Source organism: Prunus dulcis, chromosome 3 (genome assembly GCF_902201215.1).
Source record: "Prunus dulcis chromosome 3, ALMONDv2, whole genome shotgun sequence".
In the NCBI taxonomy this organism is placed as follows: Eukaryota; Viridiplantae; Streptophyta; class Magnoliopsida; order Rosales; family Rosaceae; genus Prunus; species Prunus dulcis.
Genome location: NC_047652.1, coordinates 334,810 through 356,769, shown reverse-complemented (window position 1 = coordinate 356,769; position 21,960 = coordinate 334,810). Strand labels below are relative to the sequence as shown.

Below are 21,960 nucleotides of genomic sequence, written 5' to 3'. Positions count from 1 at the left end.
ATAATTGACTAAATAAGCATCCTCCAAAGTTTCAATAAAAATTTCCAAGTTTTTCTTACAATTTTTGTGGTTTTTATTCAATTTTTATTGATATCGATAATATCCCGATATTTCCATTGAAATTTTCGTGTTTTTGGACTACCGATATTTCTGATATCACCGATATTTTAGACCTTGGCTGTTATATATACAAAGAGTATATAATTATCTAAACTACTCTTATCGATAAACGAAAATTACATAATTTAAAAATTAAAAAAAAAACAGAATCCCAATATATATATATAAAGAGTTGTTCGGCTATTTTTTTTGTAAAAAAGCGCCAGTATAGCTAGGAGGCTATACTATTTATAAAAATAAAAAAAAAGAGGACCCACCTAGAAATTAGGCGTCCACGTGTCAAAAACAGTATAGCCCTGTGATTATACTATTTTTTTTTTTATATATAAAAACTATAGTATAGCCGCCCGGTAATACTCTTGAGTTTTTACAAAGTTCTTCAATTCATCATCGTGCTTTGTGTCTCTCCAGAGTTTTTCCATTGAATGGAACTTACCTTCGTTTTCAATTTTTGGCCTCTACTTTTTCTTTGAGTTGACAGTTGAGTTCCAAACTATTTCAAGGAACAAATTAGCTCGGTGATAATACCTATTAAATAAATTAAATAAATTTAAATATTTAAAGCGTATAACCACGCAGCTATACCTTTTAAATATAATAAAATCAAATATTTTGCAAGTAATGGCATGTATTCGAAATTCAACTTAAAATCTTATACCTAATAATAATTATGAGAGAGGGTCGGTCACGATTCATGAAGGTTTCCCATTACTATGAGACAGACAAAGGCAAATCAATGAAACTTTCTTCCTATCACAAACTGGACATGGAATAGATTATGTGGTAGAGAAAGCGAGAGAGACAGATATATCAAGGGGTGAATTGTGGTGTGAAATGAATTGAAGGTAGACTTCTCAGCCAAACAAAAAAAAAAAAAAACACGTAAGAAAGTTTATATTGGAAACTGCGTGTGGGAAACTGGAATTTTTGGTCAAGGGGCTGCCAAGTGAGTGAGCAATGTAAGGATTTGTACGTGGCTATACGCTTTAAATATAATAAATTCTAATATTTTAAATAGTATAGCCGGGCGGCTATACTTGTTAAATATAATAAATTCAAATATTTAAATAGTATAGCCGCGCGGCTATACCCTTCAAATATAATAAATTGAAATATTTAAACATTCGAATATTATTGGGCCTATATTCACTACCAAAACCATCTCCCACTCTTGCGTTAAATTCCAGATACATCATGTGTTTCTATCTACCAAAGAAACAAAGACCATGCCACCGCACAATCTTTTTCTTATACGTCCTCAGTCCAATTCGTTTGCACGACTCAAAAAAGGAGTAAGCAAAAGAAAACGAAATGAGATCAACGTGAACCCCAACATTTAAATGGCGACGATGATTCGCTGAGAATATGCGATTTAGAAGCATTGTGTGATCTTCCTAACACTCCCTAGAGGCAAGAAGAATGCTGTAGCCTGTAGCATATGTAGTTCAACTTCAAACAGAGCAGATTTGTATATTTTCAAATACACATACATACGTATAGGAAGTGGAGGTTTGATCACACATACATCACCCACTGTTCGTGTGTATGAGGCAAGTGAAAGAAACAGATAAATTATGGCATTTTCGATTGATGAGGGATGAACGTACATGAGTAAGATGGAAGACATTCACTGGTATAATTAATGTTACAAGAAATAAACACAATGCTAATGTGCTATGATTACCATTCCCACCTGGGAAAGCAAAAGGAAAACCTTTTTTTTTACAAAGAAGCCAAACTAAAGAAAACAAAGCAAACCGGTGGAATGAAAATGGTGATCAAAGCCGTCCAAAACTTCTTAATTAAAGGTTTGCCAAAATACACAGGTATCATGATGTTGTGTTGTTACTAGGACTCTTGCCCAGAATTGAAGAAGATCCGGGTGTCCTTGGACTGTTTGGCCCTCTTCCACCGGAACGAGGACTTCGCTCTCCTCTTAGCTCATTCACACGAGGACTGAAGGAGGAATGTGGGCTCTCGAGGATTTTAGGGGCATTTCCTGGTGTTGAAGTAGAGCTTGTGATCCTTGGACTGCTAACATGTCTAAACTCACCTCGGCTTCTGGTCATAACCTCATCTAATATCTCTGCATCCCCTGCATAGGATGCTCCAGCTCCCAGCTCTGCCTCCTGTTATTTTGGAGCACATCAAACACAAAATGAATGAGTTAACTTTCAACCATTAAAATCCATATTTAAGATTAAGAAATTTTCTCGTCAGACAATCTATCATGTTATGTTGCCCAGACGTGAATATGCAAAGAATGAAAGTGTCTTTTACCGTTGCAAGGTTAAATGGTAAAGCAGGAGCCTCTTCATACTCTGCTGCATCCAAGTCTTGAAGATGTGCTCCTTTGAAAAACTTGGGCAGAACGTATTGTCTTACAGGAACCAAGAGCATGATCATCAATGGAAACATAACCCCAGCAATTGGAACCCAAGTAAGCCCAAAACATACAAGCAAGTACAGAGTTTGGAAAACTGTAAACAGCACAATTGACTTGAAAGGCACAGTTTCTACAAAAGTGGCATGATACTCCTCGAGGACTCTGCAGGATGATGAAAAGCAATTTGTGTTAAGCATGAACAGGAAGGAAAATTAAACATGTATGAAACAAGTGAAAGAAGATTTGATTTGAGGGTTTACTTGTATCTTCTACTTGGAGCAGTAAACAGCAATAAGATCCTTTCCCAAAATTGGTTACCGGGTAAGCTTTCAATGGCCATGAAGGCAAAGTAGCCCCAAAGGACTGAAGTTGGGATCTTTTTTAGGATGGGCATAGCTGCAACACATCCTCCCACCAGTATAGCTTGAAGCAAGTTACTAAGACGCTGTTCTTTCACCTCAACCGGCAATAGATCATCAATCTCTTTCTCGACATCAAACACTGTCTCGTCAACTGGCGCATCAATATAATTTCCCATACTTGAAGCTGCCTGAATGGTCGATTCTTTTAATTCATTCAGTCCCTGCACAAGTGGTTATACACAAATGTTTGATTTAGATCACAAGGATTAATGTCTTCAAAACTTCTACAAAATTAAAGGCCAAACATATAATGCTGTTATACCCGAGCTGAGGCCTCTTGGTAAATCAAAGGCGTCTGCATTTGTCGATAGGCTTCTTGCATATTTCCATACAGCTGTCCCAAGCTAGCATTCTTTCTCATACTTTTGCGTGCTGTTGCTACAAGTCGATTACGAAGCAACTGCACAACCAAATTTCATTCTTATCAGCAAAAGCACAAGTCATCAGAGAAAAAAAAGAAGGATCTACAGGGGAAAAATAAAAATAAAAATAAAGAAAAAAGGAAGGTTATGTGATTACTTGATGTTTGAGAGTAGCCAAACTCTTTGTATGCATTGGTGACTGCGGGATGACTCCATTTGATGGAGGAATTCCGAGCAGACCACACATTAAAGTCTGCGAGAATTAAAAAAGCAAGAGAGTTAAGCACAATTGCTTACTGAAAGGAAAAATAGAAAGTAAGGAAAGAGCAATTTGGCTTTGCATACCAGAAACCCCAAAAGAAGCAAGTCATAATGGTAAGAAGATGGTTTTCTCAAATTGAACTCTTTCTGCTGAGATAGTTGGGATGCTACACTGTGATCAAAATAGTAAAGCACCGCGATCATTGTTGCTGGAATGAAAGCTCCAATGATATAGAGGACGGGAACATTGAGCATGTCCTGTGAGTTAATATCAAGTATAAACCAGTAAGACGATCAGCTTAATTTAACTTGTGAATTTACAGACAAAATGTACTTAATAGTGAGTAACCAAAACTAAAACAGAATTCAATCATGAAGACATACCTTAATGACAGTCCAATTATCATATGCACCAGGTGACCATGGGTTTGGGCTAAAAAGGCGCCTTGGGATTCCATGTGGAACAGTACTAGTTGGTATGTAAGATACACCAGTCCACACTAGAACCATGAGTGGCACACCATAGTCTGCTACAAAGCCTCTAAGCCAACCTGCAGCCCCAGAAAGAAGTTCACATTACATACACAAAATGAAACAAGATTCTATTAGTCACCATAATTACCAAGGGAGATGCAAACTTAATTTATTATATTTATATTACCAGAGCCATAGCGCCATGACCTTGCTTTCCTACTTTTCAATGCAGTGAGAAGAAGGCCAAATGACAAGACCAAAGCAAACATCCCATTTGCAAACCTCCATGAAGGTACAAATTGTGGTAAACTAGTATCTTCTCTTTGTGGTAAGCGAAACTCATCCACAAGTCCCTACAAAATCATACCAGAAAAAATAGAGGCCATGATCAAATTGCTCAGTTTTATTTTTCTATATTATTATTAATTTTTAAGCCTAAACTCTTTAACACTCATAACTGGAATTAAAATAAGAATTGAGGTGGAAAATAGTTAAGAGGGTAAAGTGGGGAGAACTGAAAAATATGATATCCACTAATTTCTTTACTATATCTCTGCCAACCAAACAATGGAGTGACACTCCTAATATTCTAAGGTTCATGTACCAAACTTTAAATAATTAGTGGGTAGAAGACATAATTAGTTTAAAATAATTCTTACTTTAATGGCTTGCTGCATGAAGAGCATAGCAATAAGTAAACCAAACAACTCTCCGGCTACTCGGGTGAACCTATTGATTATGGAACAAGCGCCCAATATAGCCAATAAGAACAGCAAGGCAGCTGTCCACACGCATACCCTACAAAATTAAACATTCATCAGAAAATGAGGCTCAGAGTCAAACAATTAATTAATTTCAAAAGACAATACACACACAAGGAAAATTTATCGAAAAAGACGATGCGAAAGCGAAATTGAGTACGTAGTTTCTCTTAGAATAGAAAAGTAATGATGGCTGGCTCACCATCCACTCCATGCTAGAAAGAGCTTTGGACCCAAGTCTGCTCGTTCTTTGGCAAAATTGAACATGAAGGTGTACATAATTACAGTAGGCTCGGCTACACCTAAAATCAGCAAGGGTTGACCTCCTATGATGGAGTGTATGATCCCACAAACTGCCGTAGAAACTAAGGTTTGCACTGCTGTCAAAACTCCATCTGCAGCATAGTAATTTAATTAATAGTTTTGCTAATTAACTAACTAGTTGAATGCCATACAATAATTCAATTGAAAATTCACATGCCAGCCAATCCCTCTCATAAAAAAGTATATCTTGGTTATTTTATTTTAGTATTTCTTTCTCTTTTGAATATCCCTTAGTTTCCTGCCTTTTCCTTTGCATAACCAAAAACAAGATGCTAAAATCCATAGGGGTGATTGAAAGGCTACTTTCAGGTAAAATCCAAAGAAACTAGCTAGAAAGCTGTGACCTTTACATCCTTAATATAATAAAAATTATATTTCTGTGCCTTTCAAGTTAAAAAGAAGTGTGGGTTGCAGATCTAATATGAGAGTAATTCATGAGTTGCAATTACCAGTATTTCGCTCCAGCTGCTCGCCAAATGAAATGACTGGGATTGCTGAAGCAAAAAATATGTAAGTGGTTGGAGCCAAAATCCTGCAAAAAACAATATCAACAATTTGTCACCAAAATATCAAGTTTGCAATTTATCAAAGTAAAGGGAACGAACTTTTTTATTTTTTTGATATATGGTTACATATATTGAATCAAGAGCTAATTGTTTTATAAAAAAAAGGTAGAAGATGAAATGGGTACATAGTATATACCTGAATCCTGCTCTGAAGCCACCAGTCCAATCTTGCTTGTAGCACATTAACCTTCCTCTGAGATCATTCTTGATTCCCTGTAAAGGCACAAATGTCTCTTCCATGGTTCCTTCTCTCAAGAACAACACTTTGCTCTGCTGTACCCTGCCCGGGCCCTAATGGGTGTTGCTAGTAGTTTGCAGTAAGCTGCTGGGTGCAAGAGATTGCCATAATTTGAAGAAGTGGCAACCCAAGTAAGAAATAAACCACCTAAACTACATGATCTGGGAATTTCTACAAAATTGGAACAATGTAATGTAGAGACTCAGCAGAAGAAAGAGCAAACTGAAGGGTTTTTTGGAACAGAGCAAAACAAAGTCAGCAGCAGTGGTAATTTGGAAGGGAAATTGAGAGCACGCAGGCCAAGGGAAAGCTTAAATTTGAAGTGGGTTGTGGTTTGGTTTGGGAGGTGTACTGTAAATATATAAAGGGAGATTCAAAAGGGGGTTGGAAAATAAAAGGGGAAGGGCAGATTTGATGCAGACAGCATTGCGGGTCAGAAGGGAATAATGGAGTGAATCTCACTGTCATTGCCTTTGCCATTTTCCTAGGAGAGGAGAGAAGAGTGTTACAGTAAATCTCCCTCGTTAATTTTTCCCGCTTCTGTGGTCCCTCGCTCTTCCATGGTCTTCATGTTTTTTATATTATTTATTTCTTTATCTTATGTGACACCTCAGCTCCTCCCCAACACCATCTTGGACCTGCAGTCTAAAATATCAGTGGTTTCGTCCAAAAATATGAAAAAATTAATATTAGGAAACTATCAGGAAACTATTGATATTAGTAAAAATTAAATAAAAATAATGGAAATTATAAGAAAAAACTTGAAAAAAATTATTGAAACTTTGGAGAATGTTTATTTAGTAAATAATCTATTAGGAAATGTTTTGCATGATATGTTTAATTGATTTAAGTTCATTATATAGCGAGCTGATAAACACAGCAAGTATAAAAAATATATAGTAATTAATGAAAGAAGATTAAACACACAATAATCATTTATTTATAATAATTTACTACAATATTTTACATTTTATACATTGCATGGTAAGATACATGAATGACTTAGTACCATATAGAGCTCCTATGAGGTTCAATTTTTTTTTTATTGTTTTCATCATCTCTATGTGTAGAGTAAGTGTATTGTGAAGAGTAGTCATCAAATGATAAATCCCCAAAATAGCTTTCCATGTAGTTGTTAACATGTCACTCATATGGATTCGAGATTGATTGAAGTTATTGCACTATTTTGGCCAAATATTGTTGAACTATGTGAGAAATTATTGACGTCGATATTTTACGATATCTATATGTGTATGGATATGTTCTAAAATATTTTAGACTCGAAAAAACGATAATATCATCTATATTTTAGACTATACTTAGACCCACTAAAATAATGTTGTTCTTTGTTCCAAAAACAATTATAAACAATAATATCTTACCCATTTTTCATGGAACACTACACAACTCTCTCTCATGAACTCACCGGTTTTAATAATAAATAGAAAATTGCAATGCGGTGTATTTTTGTTGGGTTTAAGAAACTTAAGATAAGAGTATATTTCGATGGTGGCAATGTTTATTTTAAATGTGGGCATTTGTGAAAGATTGTTGTGATTTATAAAAATTGCAATGATTAAAATACAAGACAGATACTACTGGCGCTTCAATTATATTATATTAAACACTGTGGTGGTTCATGAATATACTTCCTTAGTAGAAGGCGAGCTCTCATGACAGCCAAGAGAATACACCACAAGTACTCGTTGACTTGTTTTCCTTCAATAAATAATGTTAATACCTGTCTCTAAAATAAATAATATGTTCATGATGATTTTTATTGTAGCAAAAATAACCAAATTTTATGTATTCATTAGTACTCTCCCTCGCATATCATTGGCTTTTTTCTACTCATATATATGAACCTATACGGTCCCGATCTCTTGGACCACAGGAGTCCAAGAGATTTTGGTCACCCACCGTTGGATATTAATCCAATGGTTTAAAATGATATATATAAATGCAATATGACATAAATGATTATTACCCGATTCAAGTCATAAATGAATTAACCGTTGAATTTACATCCAACGGTGAGTGACCATAAATCTCTTGGACTACAGGGGTCCAAGAGATCAGGACTGTGAACCTATATATATTATTGATTGTTGATGCAAAGAAGGAAATCAAAAAAGCCAATGGCCAGCACCAAAGCATACAATGGCTAAACGGGTAAAAAAGGAGACCGTATTCAACACAAGAAAAATATTGCATTATCGCACCACATTGTATATTGCCTCTTTAACAAAGATGAAACCTACTTATATTAGTGAGTTATACAAAAATAGAGTTCTTCTAACAATTCATTTTCCGCAAAAGATTATGCTAAAGTGATCATTGAATGAAATCCTTTTATATCTTTCTTCATTTAATTTTGTAATTTCACTCTTTCTTTCATGTTTAATGAAAATTTTATTTCTTGTCACGGGGCCTAAAATAGTCCCGAATCACTTTCAGTATAACATCAAAAGTTTCTTATGATAACAAGGGCTTTTAGATTATTTGATGTACTTGTAATAAAAATACTTTTAATACAAACGCACGCCCATGAGCCCTAAATAGTTCCTAGAGGGTCAAAGAGTGATGACGCAATTCCACATGCTCCATCTTATCAATCGATGAAGTGACTAATATCATTAATAAAGTTACCACCATGAAGAAGTCGCAAGAAAATGAGAGAACCGCCCGTACGGATTACATATTCAATTCCTCAAAGTTCTATCCTTCCTTGTACAACTCATTCTCAATCATTTTAAAAATATATGAATTGATAATAATGTTGATGTTGTTAATAATGAATTTTGTAAGTGATTAAGTTATCGATAATATTAATGTTGTAAATAGTGAACTTCTGGTTCGTTTATCTAAAATATAACATAGTATCAAAACAAACTGATGGACTGAACCTGAGTTTTTAGGTCTTTTCGGAGAACTAATAACCCACGTTGGTCTGTCTTTATTTCCACATTCGTCAGTGTTATGTTATGGGTGCAATGTGGAACTTACTCAGGTGCAAATCTGGAAAAGGCCACTGACTCATCTGAGGCGGGGCAGGGCAAGTAGGCACTTGTAATTTCCATGCTGGGAATAAAGCCAAGAGTTACGACGCAATATGCATGTATAAAGATTAATAAGGGTGTAAAAGAGTGGACGCATTTGCTGCCGACTTTAGGGCTTTATCTTATGATTGGCTGTGCATTCATTGACAATTGAAGGCCCAATAATTTAACTTGAGCTTTTGAACTAATGTTGAAGCATTATTCACTTTAATAATATTCGAGGAGTAGACTTGATTTTGATATATATATATATATATATATATATTTAAATTGAATTTTAAAGCTTCTTGTTTGTCATGTACGACATACTTTGCTTGAGTTTCTGGTAACCCACGCTCAAAAGAAATCTCAAAAGAAATCCAATATAAATTAATATCTTGCTGGTGTTGCACAGTTCATCGGAAGTGGACTACCCAATCAATTTGTTTTTTTTTTTTTTTTTATGTCTTATAAAAAGAGTACCTCAGCTGCCAATCAAAACCCTTTTCTTAGCAGACTTTCCATTTTCCAGTTTCCAAACCTATGTATGGTAAGTCAGTGTCACTATTGAGAGAGAGAGCATGTGCTATGAACAACTCATTTTAGCTCTGAGCCACATCCCATTCCCTTTTATTTAGGCACGATCACGGCGTACGACACTAAAACTTTAATAGTCTAAAACATGCGTGTATGCGGTTTAACGAATTGAAATGACAGTATTGGTCGACTTTTGACGGTATCTATCTATTATCTACTATTTGCTTTCTATAAAAGTCAAAACGACTTTTCTATTTTAAAGGAAAAATATGGAGCAGGTTACATCATGCAAATGCATGCACATTAACTAATTTATATTTTTCTCCATATTTCTTTGTGGTTTAACATAGTAATGTTACCATTTGTTCTGTCAAACTACTTTGTGGTTTAACAAACTTGCAAGTTGCAACTTATTGCACCGATTAAATATTAGATTGCCAGTGTCCGTTTCATGTTTAAGGTAAATGACAAAGACTTTGTCATTGATTATGTGAGTGAGCCTTAGATTAATGTTTTTGTTTCATAATAATACTAGTGGTTTTAAATGTTAAATTTCAAATATATGAGTCATCGGCCCACTATTAACAACATTGATATTGTCCCTCACTTAACCACCTATAAAATCCTGTAAGTGTGAAGTTTTATCACAAAAGGCCTTAAATGATGATATTAATAGTGGAACCATTCATTATATATGTTATTCAAAATATTTAAAAAAAACATATTTAAAAACTTGGGTCTCTAAGCAAAACAGTTTTAGGCATGACCCCTTTGGGGTTTGGCGGCCTCCTTTCCTACCTCCTTCCCTCTCCTTTCATCCCTTCTTTTCTCATTCCCTCCCTTTTCTCTCAAGATTGTTAGTTTATTTTGTGATGTGGAAGCAGTCATCGCGAAACGATATCGTTTTCATGATATAGTAACTGTATTTTGGCCCACGTGCACAAGGAGTTGGCTCCCTTTAACGTAGTTTGGAGCTCTAAAAAGGGGAAGATATCTGGTTGCATTGGGTTCAGGTTTAGGCAGTGCGGAACTATGGGTTTAGCCGGTATGACACTATGATTTCCTTTGGGTTGCCCCAAAGATGTGGAGTGGTGATTTCGTTTCTTAGTTTTGTTTTAGACTAATAATTTTCAGAAACTCTTTAGGAGTTTGCTGCTATATGTTTTCTATTTAGGATTTTTATTCCTTTTTAGTTTTTGGCTTTCGATACGGATTTGTAGTTTCTGCCATTGCGCATTAGATTTGTATTTGTAAGTCTAAGTACATGTACTTTTGGTTGTGAATCGGGAATTTAGTTATTGTTTGCTCATCAATAATATACTATTAGTTTTTTTTATTTTTTAAAACTCGGGTCTTATTTAACCTCTACAACCAGAAAATATTGATTGATTAATGCCAATTTTCTACCCCTCTTAAATGAGTTGGTATTGATAAAAATTTCTCACATCTTCATGACTCTTCCACAATGAAAAGACTAGCACAAACTATCTTTGTTTTTTTCTCTCCAGGTCTTCCCATTCATTTGAATCTTCAAATTATATGGATGGTTTCTACACTTGGAGATCATTATCATGATTAAAGTAACCAAACCCAATTTGCTCACTATAATGCGCCAACGATTTCTCAGAGATGTGAACAAATTTGTTCGAGGCACACACCGAAACTCGAACTTTTGCACTTGCGTTGCATTCAAATGATTTTGTCTTAGCACAAGACTTCAATCAATGTTTTGCTCATCATTGAGGAATTGTGAGGCAAAGACAAAACCATGTGTCAATAAAGCCAGTTACATCGTTTTCAATCTTATGTACACCATTCACTGCCAGAAAATCATTATAGAGACACAAACACACACCGACGCGTACGATTTCACATCAACCCTAGCCTAGGCCCTATATTATTTTGTAAAATTATATACACACTTTTGTATTGGCATTACTTTATAGATGGCAAGTCTGTCGGAATGCAAAGGAACAACATCATGTGTGACCCAAGATTAAGACAAAGTAACGTTTTGCTTAGGTTGCCATAGTCATAGGTCATACATTAGAATTAAGCTTCCTTGTTGTTACAGGCATGAAGCCTGCCAAAAATTGTCCAAGTTTCTGGTAGGCAGCTAATTCAATGATAATGCGTTTCTCTTGCAAATTGAAAACCAGGCTGGCCGCAACTTTGCTTTTAATGTACTCATTATTGTGGAGACCCGTCGTATTATAGCCAGCCATGAATGAGCCTCAAACCGACCCCAGAATCTAGCCACCCCAAAATTTAAAGAGATTAACTAATAATAAAAAAAGCCACTAGACAAAGATCATAAGACTCATCATGTTTACGTATCAATCATGAATTTTTAAATTATTCAAAATTCCTTCTTTTGATGTGTTTACTAACACGTGGGTATTATAATAATTCAGTTGATTTCAATTCATGTGTTTATTTATCCTTAAGGAATAAAAAATTATGAGAACTTCATGTTTAAATCCGTAAGCAAATACCCTCAAAACCATACCATTCCCATGCCTAACATCAATTATGTCTTGTGACAAAAATGAAAATTTGAACAATAATGTAGAAAAAAATTAGGAAACTATAACAGTAATTTTTTTGAAATTTAACTATTGAGAGATTAAAGTGGCATAAAACCTAACTACAAGTAGCAACCGAAAAAAAGAACAAACCTAACAATAAGGTTCAAGAGTACAAGTAAACCTTTCCCAGTTAGACATGTTTCCATCAAGGTAAGTGTTTGAAGTATAGGTTCAAACTAGAGAAAGGTACATCTGTGAAACACATATTGTTTAGGCATTACAGAAATAGTCCAACTTTATTGGAGGAGTGGAATAATTAGTAGACAGTATTTTCGAGGCAAAAATTTTGTTGGCGGTTTCTGTATAGTGAACTCCATCCCAGCTTATGAACTTTGATCCTCGGCTGCAAACGTTGGAACCAGGTTGGCCGCACGTAATATTGAAATTGTACTTGTACCATATTTAGCTCAATTGGCTATGAGGTCGTATTTGATGGCATATATATCCACGTACACAATAATAGCCCTCCTCCCCATTTGTGATCTGAGTTCTTCACACAGAGTGTGCAATTGCTTGTTAAATGCTTTTGCAGCGTCATTGAGAAACTTGAGGCAGCCATGGTTATCAACATTTCCGGCGTTTGGTCCAGTATTGTGCACCCAAAAATATATACCACCATGTTGGTAAATACTCTAATATTATTGATCAAATGTTAAGAAAGGAGAAATTAAACAAATAAAGTTGAAAAGAAAAATGACATGCATGTTCGAAAATCAGTCAATTATATATATGTACATTTTAATATTAGGTGAAGCGATCGAGCTCGAAAACGCAGGAATTGGAGAACTTGAACGTCCAAACAAAAGGGCAGATGTCTAGGAAGAGTGGATGAACCACTGATTGCAAAGTTAGCTCCGTTTGTTAAATTTGGCCCCAAATATTCAAGATATGGGGTCAAATAATGGGTTTGCAAACTTGCACCTGTTAATCAAGTAATTAAACCAAATCAATGAGCAAACAAATCTCTCCGACAAACATTGTCATAACTACAACAAAATAAAAGCCAAAATTTTGTGAACCTACAAAGAAAATCAATTATTAATCGTCCGTCACATAATTGGCCTGCTAGCTCACAATGCTCATGGTAGTGGTGGTGGTGGTAATGATGATGGTAGAAAATATGTCCATTAGGAGGTCCAAAATTAATTCCAAGTCCATAAAAAAAACCACCTGTATCAGAATTGGAATCACCAAAGTTAAATATGACCGGCCTATGCACTCACAATCAACATGGGTAAGTGCTGAGAAACATAAGATGATGACAAGAGTAATAGGCAGAGGAAGAAGAAGATAGTCTCTTTCCCCTTCACTCATTTCTCCTTCAAGTTCGTTAATTAGATTCACTAAAACCACTTATATATAATCTTGTATCATGTATGCGATTACTAATAAGAAACAAAATTAAATTAAACGTTCCAAGTTTTCCTTTTACAGAATGTGGTATAATTATCAAGTTTGCGGTTTGATCCGCGAGTGTTTTTTAATGTCTCCATAACATAACAATACAGCAGTTGGGACTTGCTAATGTCTCCTATCCCCCCCACAATACAAAGCGGGGATGAAAGAAAACCAAATCAGAGCTTAAGCGGCTGATTCCAGCATACTACAACTGAATCGGCCATCTGACAGAGACAGCTTCTCTGCTTTTGTAACAGCATCAAGAGGAAGGGGGCTGAAACTTCGAGATGGACCGTAGAAATGAGGGAAGCTATTGGAACCATCAACAACTTCATATATTAATCCTTTGCCCAGCTGCGTCAATGCATATCAATTTTGAGCAAATTTATCTTGATACTGAGATTACTAGGTATGAAGACAAAAGGAAAACAATGCCAGCAAAATGTGGTTCTCTACCAATCTAGGTTTCGCACTTTCTGTTCTTAAAAGTCTTTGATGAATTTTAGGGAGCATTCTGTGCCGTGAGGCTAGCATAAAATGGATTTTGGGATTGTTGACGTAGATTTGGATTCAACTACGTACTGCCATCTCTCTGGTTAACAAAAGTCACCAGGAACCCCACCCTGATAAATCTTTCACAAACAAGACTGGGAAATCATTTGAAACCTTAAATACATGAAGGCAAATTTTGAAGAAGATACAGTTTGCCATATGACAAGATTCCTATCTTTTAATCTGCAGCTAAGTGGTATAAGATTCCATAACTTCTTATTTCAAAAGTACGTAAGAAGCATAAGACCACCGACAGTTGCAAGATTAGGTTCCATAAAAATAAAGCATACATGAGATAAACTTCATTGTGCACTGAAACAATTACTTATTTCAATGAAAGTCTTCTCAATGTTGAGTAATTGTCTACGCTTTGAACATAATAGGGTGATAATTACCTGGAGGCAAATAGGACTAATTGGTTCCCATCATCTGTCAAATTTTGAAATCCTAGCTCCTAAGTGGTTTGCCAACAATTATTTTTACACAACAATATCTAGTTGTAGGCATAGCCCATTTCTAACTACAGAATTTGAAGTTAAAAGTCATAATGGATGGATGTTCATATCATATGTACCTTTTTAGTGTCAACTTGAAGCAAGTAAAGATCCACCTTAGTATTCAGGAAAAAATTCTGTAATGTCAACTGTACCTGAAATGTAAACCAAGCACCCAAAATTTCTCTCATAAGATTCAATATGCTTAATCATAAGATTTTGAAAAACAGAGGAAAAAGAAAACGACTAAAATACACACAATCTTTCAGCGATGCAAAGAGTAAACATAATCAGATTGGGTACTGGGTGGGTGCATATAACTTGAGAATTTTGCAAGGTAGAATTTTGGGTGAAAAGAAAAAGAGCCCAATAGCGTTAATCCTGTACTTCAACCTGAGAAAGTGAAGAATTGGAATATAAAAGATTAGAATTTGAGAAGAGAAACCTGATTGAGTTTGCTAAGATGAATGAACCCAGAAGTCTTCTCAAGCTCTCCACAGAAACTAGACCCAGAGCTCTGCAACTCTTCCCACTCCTTGGCTGTGCTGATTCTGTACACATATTCATCCTCACCTGCAGCCATTCTTCCTAAACTGGAGACCGGATGACGGTCTTGTCCAAGGGAAAGAAATGATGCAACAGACAAACAAATCAAATCACCACCTGCTTTCCTTTTGGCCCATCTTCAGCTTGGACCCAGTTGAGCTATATATATGGGCTTAGCTAGAGCCCATGTGAAAGCAATTGCATGAAGAATCTACCACGCGTCGTTTTAAAGCTTAAAACTTTCCAAGTGACCACAACGACGTCAACTGACAACAACTGAGACGGAGAGGCTCACTGGCTCAGCAGTCAGTAAACATGGCTGCAATGGCGAAACCAAGCCTGCTTAACCCCCTCCGTTCCCACCTCAATGAGCTTCCTCTTATAGATTCGACCTCGATCCGCACTAATCTCAGAGAATTTCGGTTCTCTCACTTCAATGTCACTCTAAAGCACGCAAGAAATGCGTCCGTTCTTCCTGTGATAAGAGCCCAGAGTTCTCCTGGTTCGTTTTTCTACTAAATTTTCTGGCAAAATCATTCATGGGGTTTGAATGTCAATTCAGATTTTGTTTTGGGTGTCTTGGATTTTGAATTTTCATGGTCTCTATTGTTGGTTGCTCGTAGATTATGTACCAGACTCCAAATTTTACAAAGTGGAAGCGATTCTGAGGTGCAGAAACCACTCAATCTTCTTTCCTTCTATACATTGTTGGTTCTTAGGTCCAGCTTGTCTCATTCATGCATGTTTTTGTTTGTATTGATTATCTATAGCTCTGCATGTCTGTTGTGATCTTTTTTTCTTTTTCCTAATTGTATACAACGTTTCAGCTTATGGGTTTCGATTATTTCTAATTATTTCTTAATCTTTGTTCTGATTATGGAAATAGGCCATGGCGAGTTTCGCAGGTTTCTTCGGTAAGAACTATTGACCACTGCTTACTGCATTTTTAGTTCGCATTGCTTTTTTCATTAGGATAATGAAATCCGGAAAAATATGAATTTAGGTATCAAATTTTTTTTGACAAGATGTTAGATAGCTCTGTGGCTTGCCCCTGTGTAGTTATCTCAAGCACAATACCCACCGTATCCTTCAAGGATTGGCTTTAATCCTTTACACAATCAAATTGATTTCCGGATGAACGTCTTAAAATTGAAGATTATTGGTAGGCAGTGTTGATGAAATTCTTTTGTGCCTGATAAAGTCTTAAATATCGTCCCCAATATGGCAATGTCACTCATTCTTTACAGGAACTTGCTGACCAAGTTTTCTACTCCTTTCTGTATACATTACCTTGTTCATAGTGAAGGCACAATAGCATTGGTCTTCTAATAAACTTATGCTATTCTCAGCATTTCTGTGCCGCTTCATCTTTCAATCCATTACAGCCATGAGGCATCCCTAGGATGCTGCCATGCCAGTGGGTTGTCTGTGGTGCAGTAAGTAATGCCATTTGGTGTACCAAAAGAAACGTAGAAGCAAGATGATCAAGAGAAATCGCAGAATTAAGATGTTTCCTGTGGATGATGTTTTTTTTTTTTTTTTTTTTTTGGGGGTTAGAATGTAGGGCTATAGTCTATAGTAGGATAAGAATGGTACCCTCTCGTCTTACCCATCCTTTTTGGACGCATGTTCTCAATTCTCTACTAATGCACAGTGATGGCGTTAGAAAGTGTATGATATATGTGTTTCACTAGTTATCAATCTTTTCATGTGTAATATTTTTGAAGCTCCTTGAGAACATAGCGTAAGCACTAACCTTTTTTTTCTTTGCCATCTCCTCGGTGAAAAACAAAGGCTCTGTTGAAAATTGGTATTCGTGGGGTTACAGTATCTGATGTTCGAGGCTTTGGTGCTCAAGGTGGCTCAACAGAGAGGCATGGTGGTATGTTCTTGCCTTGGCATAGATCTTTTTCCCTTCATTTTAATTAAATCTACCAGAGGTTTTGATAACTGTCCCTACCCGTTCTGTTGCTTATTTATCCTCCTACTTTTTGTTTTGTATTATCATTTCATAATTGTCTTCATTTTTATTTTGCATTGCTTTGTAAGGCTCCGAATTTACTGAAGACAATTTTGTCGCTAAGGTTAAAATGGAGATTGTAGTGAGCAAAGACCAGGTATGAAGAGTATGAGTGATCATTTTAGTTGTACGACAAATTCTTCTTGAAAATGTGACATAATTTGCCATCTTGATCTCAGGGAAGAGGAGAAAAAATAAATGCTCATTGTTAAAAACCACTGATACAATCCTGCATGTCATTACTTCTTAGGTTGAAGCAGTAGTAGACAAGATCATTGAGGCAGCCAAGACCGGAGAAATTGGTGATGGCAAGATTTTTGGTAAGACTGAAAACGTCTTTATTTGTTGTGAATCGTCCATTTTGAAGCTACAAAGATACAGTAAGCAGCTAAGCAGGTCAAAGAAAATTTTAAAAAATGTAGTGTACTTGCAGCCTTGTATTTTCTCCCTCGGTTAAGGCCTTGTTCTATTGTTCCTTGAAGAGGAATATCAAAATTCTAAGATATGTTGCTTTAACATGATCAGGGCATGGTTTATCATATTTATAATAATTATTTTATTTTTAAAATGATGTACATCTGAACTATATAAATTACTTTGTTTTCAGACACTTTTTTTTTTTTACTATACAGTTTTCTTCAATGGATTTGTGTCTTTCTATTTTGTTACCAATAGATGGTCTCAAAAAATGCATGTCCCTCCAGCATTAGGGTCAATCAGATTCAATAAATTACATTTTACCATGTCTGTAATTTGAGATACTAGTCATCTAAAAGTTCAATGGTTGTGAAATTGTACTTCAAGGCGGTTTGTTAGGAAATGTAGCAGTTTGGACAAGGCTGATCATCTGTCAAAATTCTTTGTACTGTGTATTCTGCAATCACTCTGCTAGTTACATGACATTATCATTTTTGGCCTCTCTATTGAATATTATGCAGATTCAATTTTTTGTCAAATTTCTAATGAGATTTCCTATCTTGTGCAGTGGTACCAGTCTCAGATGTAATAAGAATTCGCACCGGTAACATTTTACTTGTCAACTGATCTAAGTTTATTTCGCAAAAAACAAAAAAAAACTGATCTAAGTTTAAGATGATTTATGCTGATGTTTGTATGGCCATTGGAATTGATGATTACTCTTTAGAATTTGCCTAAAGTTTCATGTGTGTGTAATTTTCAGGGGAGCGTGGAGAGAGGGCGGAGAAGATGACAGGTGGGTGGTCTGACCAGTCATCTGCTGCTGCTTGAGCTGCATTATCCGTTTGGGTTCAACTGAGTGAGATACGCCACTTTATGAGCTCTACTCTAATCAACCCCCGTCCAATCTCCCATGTCCATTAGATCTTAAAGTCTAGTGCTTTTATTTTGCTAGTGTTATGTGATGATATAAGACAAAAATAAGGTGTAATACTAGTCATGTAGCTTCTCACTTTTAAGAAGGTAACAGGTAGAAAATAATTTGGTAGTTATTTCCCCCATTATTTTTGAAATTGAAGTAGTCAGCTTATGGGGAAACTCAAATGTAGCAATGAAGAAGAATGTTAAACAAAAATGGGTAAATTTCATCAATTCTTGTCAAAATTTTGCAATGCATCTCATTTGCGTCCCGGAAATTTCAAACGCTCTTTTTTAACGTGTGAACTTTTAAATTGTGCCTAGCTGGTCTAAATCCTAATTTCTAATGAGTTTACTTTTTAAAGTTATGATCATATGAGTTACCACTTCCTAGTGAATACATGCATGCGTTGAACTGCTCTATCTCTATGGAAGCCTCTTTTACTTATTCACCCAACCGATGATGCAATGTGTTTCTGTTTTTTCTGTTCTTTTTTGGTCGAAATGATGCAATGCGTTTCTGCACAGAAGAAACTCAGCCTTGGAAGAATGTTTGAATAACTCTTTGGTTGAAAGTCACATTTAATCTTAGCGGAAAGCTGTGTGTGGACAAGTGCACGAAAATGTTAGAAGGATAGCGAAGAAATCATAACTACGTTTTATCTTTCATAATGACGTTTCATAAGATAAATTTAACAATAACAAGAATATTTGTAAGATAGTAGAAACTAAAATAGTTCAATCTAGAAATAGAGACATGTCCAAGACGAGAATGACATAGAACTAGACAAAGTAAGATTCAAATGGAAGAAATGACAAGATGAACAATCATGCTGCTAAGGTTAGGTTTTTGGAAAATGATAGCCAAAGTCCTACCATGTCATGGCTTAACAAGCACACTAACGGAAATACAAAAGTGATAGGAATAGATGGTAAAAGTAGAAACTCGGTAAATTTTTGGCCAATCCGCAATGAAATTCCAAGGCAGAAAATTAATAACCTATTTCAAAATTATTAATATCCTCGTTCCCGGTTTATATATCATGGAAGTTGTGAGCTAAGCTTTGTTTGGAGGCTAACGAATCAAACCAACGACAACAACCAACTGGTTAAAAAGCATTTTGTATTGTTCTTAATAAAATTTTTATTTTAAAAAAAAAAGTATAAATGTGATTCGGTCGGTGAGGTGTATTCTTATTCATTTTATTTTTTGTATCGCTCTCTCTGATCTATAAATACAGATAGTGTGAATCGTAGCGAGCGTATCGGTGTGAAGGACAGCTCCTCTTCCTCTTCTTCTTCTTTTTAGACACACACATACACAGACAGAAAGAGAAAGAGAAGCGTAGATCTATTTGTTGCTTCAAGGTCGCGCTCTTCCTCAGGTAACCTACTTTACCCTTCCTTCTTCCTCTTCTCAGATCTGCATCGTGAGTTGCCTTTTGATATCCGATCTCGAATTTTCTGACTTTTTGACATCCGATCTCTTTGTTTTCCCTAAATCATTATGAAATTGACCAGATTTAGTCATTGTTGTTATCAGATCGTCTGTGATTGCTGATTGATAGATAATTTGGGTTGGTTTTGAAAATTTGAAGGTGAAAAATGGGGCTGTCTTTCACGAAGCTTTTCAGTCGGCTCTTTGCCAAGAAAGAGATGCGTATTCTGATGGTGGGTCTCGATGCGGCTGGTAAGACCACCATTCTCTACAAGCTCAAGCTCGGCGAGATCGTCACCACCATTCCCACCATTGGTACGTACATACCCATCTCTACCTTAATCCACTCCATTGAATTCCGCTCCTGATCTATTTCTTTTTCACCAATTATTAGTTATTAATTTGCTGGTTATTAATTTGCTTTCAATTATGTTAATTCTATTTGGTTAGGATTCAATGTGGAGACTGTGGAATACAAGAACATCAGCTTTACTGTCTGGGATGTTGGGGGTCAGGACAAGGTATGGCCTTTGTTTTCTTTTTACTCTTTTTTTTAAATTTTTTAAAAAAATCTTACCTTCCTTTTGTAAATTTTGATTATTGCACCTGATTTAGTTGATTTTGTATAATCAAGGACAGACCTTGAACGTGACATGGTTTATTCCTTTTGGGCAAGGTTTTGTTTGTGGACTGTCTATTGCTTTTGGTTTGATGCGCTTGCTAGTAGCCTTGAGACAAACATGGGTCCTCCATAGTTTGCTGTATTTGAATGTGTAATGTATATACTTGGTGATGCCTGTGTAAAATACTTTTGCCCGTGGATTGTTTGGTGTTGATTTGAATAGAGGCAGTGCCCAATATCTGGCTTACAAGTCACATGTTGTATTGCTACTTTTTCATTATCCGTTGAATGTTATAAAGCTGCTGGCTTTTCGTTTTATCTTGTTTGTGATTGCATTTAATGTATTTTTCAGATCCGACCTTTGTGGAGGCATTACTTCCAAAACACACAAGGACTTATCTTTGTGGTTGATAGTAATGATCGTGACCGTGTCGTTGAAGCCAGGGATGAGCTGCACAGGATGTTGAATGAGGTATTAATAGTCTTTCGAACTTCTTATCTCAATGCTAAAGAGCGGGATGAAATCTTGTGCACATCTGTTGCTATATAGGATCCTTTTTTTAATAGCTAAGTTTTTCTTGTGTTGGCAACTTGGCAGGATGAGTTGAGGGAGGCTGTCCTCCTTGTATTTGCAAATAAGCAAGATCTTCCAAATGCCATGAATGCTGCTGAAATTACTGATAAGCTTGGCCTTCACTCCCTCCGTCAACGCCACTGGTAAACCCAAATATGTTTATTTTTCTGTTACGGACATGCGAACTAACTGCTCTGACATTCCTGTTTTTTGAAATGAATCTTCGGACCTTCTGAAACAGATGGCCCCCCCTACACCTCCCTCTATGGATAACTAACCTTGTAAATTATCCATTGCAGGTATATCCAGAGTACATGTGCCACATCTGGTGAAGGACTGTACGAGGGACTTGACTGGCTCTCAAACAATATTGCAAACAAGGTGGACACATACTCATACATTTTGAGAAACTCCATTGTTGCCATTGGTTTCCTTTCCCTGACTTTGGGTTCCTTGTGTTGAATTGCAGGCATAGATGGTGTTGAATTTTGTGCGGTGAAGTTGGACACTGCTCCTCGGTGCTCTGCATTTGCTACCGTTTTAAGTACCTTATTTTACCGTGTTTGTGTTTTCTTTTGCAAACAGTGCCTTTTTTTTTTTACCTGTAGTCTTAAGAATAATTCGTAAGTTGTCAATTTTTCTCACGGTATTAACTCAATAGCATTGTTTCCCCGATTGTTTGTGTAATGAAATAGCTGCCATTTATTTTACTACCATTTCTTTGTTTATTTTTGCTGGAGATTATGGAAGATGATCCTGCCCTCATTCTCACTCGTTCAAAATTCAAATCTCAATTGTTTTCAATTTACTCTCATCTCAGAATGCTCTTCATGAGGAACCATAAGTAGATAAACGATAAATGATACTGCCAAATACGATTGAAAAAAAAAAGAACAAAAAGAAA

At 36.0% G+C, this 21,960-nt stretch overlaps 4 protein-coding genes across 6 annotated transcripts; 2 read left to right on the top strand and 2 right to left on the bottom strand.

Moving 5' to 3' along the window:
• Window positions 1-1,680: 1,680 nt before the first annotated feature.
• Window positions 1,681-6,371, bottom strand: LOC117622361 (probable boron transporter 2). The gene is made up of 12 exons (XM_034353014.1): window positions 5,813-6,371; window positions 5,560-5,642; window positions 4,989-5,181; window positions 4,685-4,823; window positions 4,213-4,378; window positions 3,936-4,102; window positions 3,636-3,809; window positions 3,448-3,543; window positions 3,191-3,328; window positions 2,767-3,089; window positions 2,401-2,668; window positions 1,681-2,249 (listed from the first exon to the last, which is right to left on the bottom strand). The coding sequence occupies exons 1-12, from the start codon at window positions 5,914-5,916 to the stop codon at window positions 1,950-1,952; spliced, it is 2,151 nt and encodes a 716-aa protein (XP_034208905.1). The 5' UTR covers window positions 5,917-6,371; the 3' UTR covers window positions 1,681-1,949.
• Window positions 6,372-13,027: 6,656 nt separating this feature from the next.
• LOC117621490 lies at window positions 13,028-15,255 on the bottom strand. Of its 2 annotated transcripts, none has more exons than XM_034352001.1 (3): window positions 14,967-15,219; window positions 14,602-14,676; window positions 13,028-13,247 (listed from the first exon to the last, which is right to left on the bottom strand). In XM_034352001.1, the coding sequence occupies exons 1-3, from the start codon at window positions 15,102-15,104 to the stop codon at window positions 13,143-13,145; spliced, it is 318 nt and encodes a 105-aa protein (XP_034207892.1). In that variant the 5' UTR covers window positions 15,105-15,219; the 3' UTR covers window positions 13,028-13,142. The 2 variants fall into 2 exon arrangements, with proteins under 2 accessions (XP_034207892.1, XP_034207891.1); XM_034352000.1 differs by lacking the exon at window positions 13,028-13,247 and adding an exon at window positions 13,434-13,829 and having other exon boundaries at window positions 14,967-15,255.
• A 51-nt stretch (window positions 15,256-15,306) lies between these two features.
• LOC117621489 (nitrogen regulatory protein P-II homolog) lies at window positions 15,307-18,685 on the top strand. The gene is made up of 8 exons (XM_034351999.1): window positions 15,307-15,569; window positions 15,691-15,736; window positions 15,954-15,981; window positions 16,862-16,949; window positions 17,117-17,184; window positions 17,338-17,407; window positions 18,073-18,108; window positions 18,268-18,685. Exons 1-8 carry the CDS (start codon window positions 15,383-15,385, stop codon window positions 18,333-18,335), a joined length of 591 nt encoding a protein of 196 aa, XP_034207890.1. The 5' UTR covers window positions 15,307-15,382; the 3' UTR covers window positions 18,336-18,685.
• A 949-nt stretch (window positions 18,686-19,634) lies between these two features.
• Window positions 19,635-21,772, top strand: LOC117620807 (ADP-ribosylation factor 2-like). Of its 2 annotated transcripts, none has more exons than XM_034351043.1 (7): window positions 19,635-19,807; window positions 20,021-20,175; window positions 20,311-20,381; window positions 20,835-20,954; window positions 21,081-21,199; window positions 21,356-21,437; window positions 21,526-21,772. In XM_034351043.1, the coding sequence occupies exons 2-7, from the start codon at window positions 20,028-20,030 to the stop codon at window positions 21,529-21,531; spliced, it is 546 nt and encodes a 181-aa protein (XP_034206934.1). In that variant the 5' UTR covers window positions 19,635-19,807; window positions 20,021-20,027; the 3' UTR covers window positions 21,532-21,772. The 2 variants fall into 2 exon arrangements, with proteins under 2 accessions (XP_034206934.1, XP_034206935.1); XM_034351044.1 differs by having other exon boundaries at window positions 19,664-19,807; window positions 19,966-20,175.
• Window positions 21,773-21,960: the final 188 nt, after the last annotated feature.

Coding starts and splice junctions, on each gene's coding strand:
- LOC117621490 (XM_034352000.1), bottom strand. CDS start 15,104: ATGGCTGCAGGTGAGGATGAATATGTGTACAGAATCAGCACAGCCAAG. Junction 14,677..14,966: donor ATCTTAGCAAACTCAATCAG/GTTTCTCTTCTC, acceptor TTTACATTTCAG/GTACAGTTGACATTACAGAA. Junction 13,830..14,601: donor TTCAAGTTGACACTAAAAAG/GTACATATGATA, acceptor GCATTGACGCAG/CTGGGCAAAGGATTAATATA.
- LOC117620807 (XM_034351043.1), top strand. CDS start 20,028: ATGGGGCTGTCTTTCACGAAGCTTTTCAGTCGGCTCTTTGCCAAGAAA. Junction 20,176..20,310: donor CACCACCATTCCCACCATTG/GTACGTACATAC, acceptor CTATTTGGTTAG/GATTCAATGTGGAGACTGTG. Junction 20,955..21,080: donor TGCACAGGATGTTGAATGAG/GTATTAATAGTC, acceptor GCAACTTGGCAG/GATGAGTTGAGGGAGGCTGT.
- LOC117622361 (XM_034353014.1), bottom strand. CDS start 5,916: ATGGAAGAGACATTTGTGCCTTTACAGGGAATCAAGAATGATCTCAGA. Junction 5,643..5,812: donor GGCTTCAGAGCAGGATTCAG/GTATATACTATG, acceptor TGTTTTTTGCAG/GATTTTGGCTCCAACCACTT. Junction 2,669..2,766: donor GCTCCAAGTAGAAGATACAA/GTAAACCCTCAA, acceptor ATCATCCTGCAG/AGTCCTCGAGGAGTATCATG.
- LOC117621489 (XM_034351999.1), top strand. CDS start 15,383: ATGGCTGCAATGGCGAAACCAAGCCTGCTTAACCCCCTCCGTTCCCAC. Junction 15,570..15,690: donor AAGAGCCCAGAGTTCTCCTG/GTTCGTTTTTCT, acceptor GGTTGCTCGTAG/ATTATGTACCAGACTCCAAA. Junction 15,737..15,953: donor AAAGTGGAAGCGATTCTGAG/GTGCAGAAACCA, acceptor TTATGGAAATAG/GCCATGGCGAGTTTCGCAGG.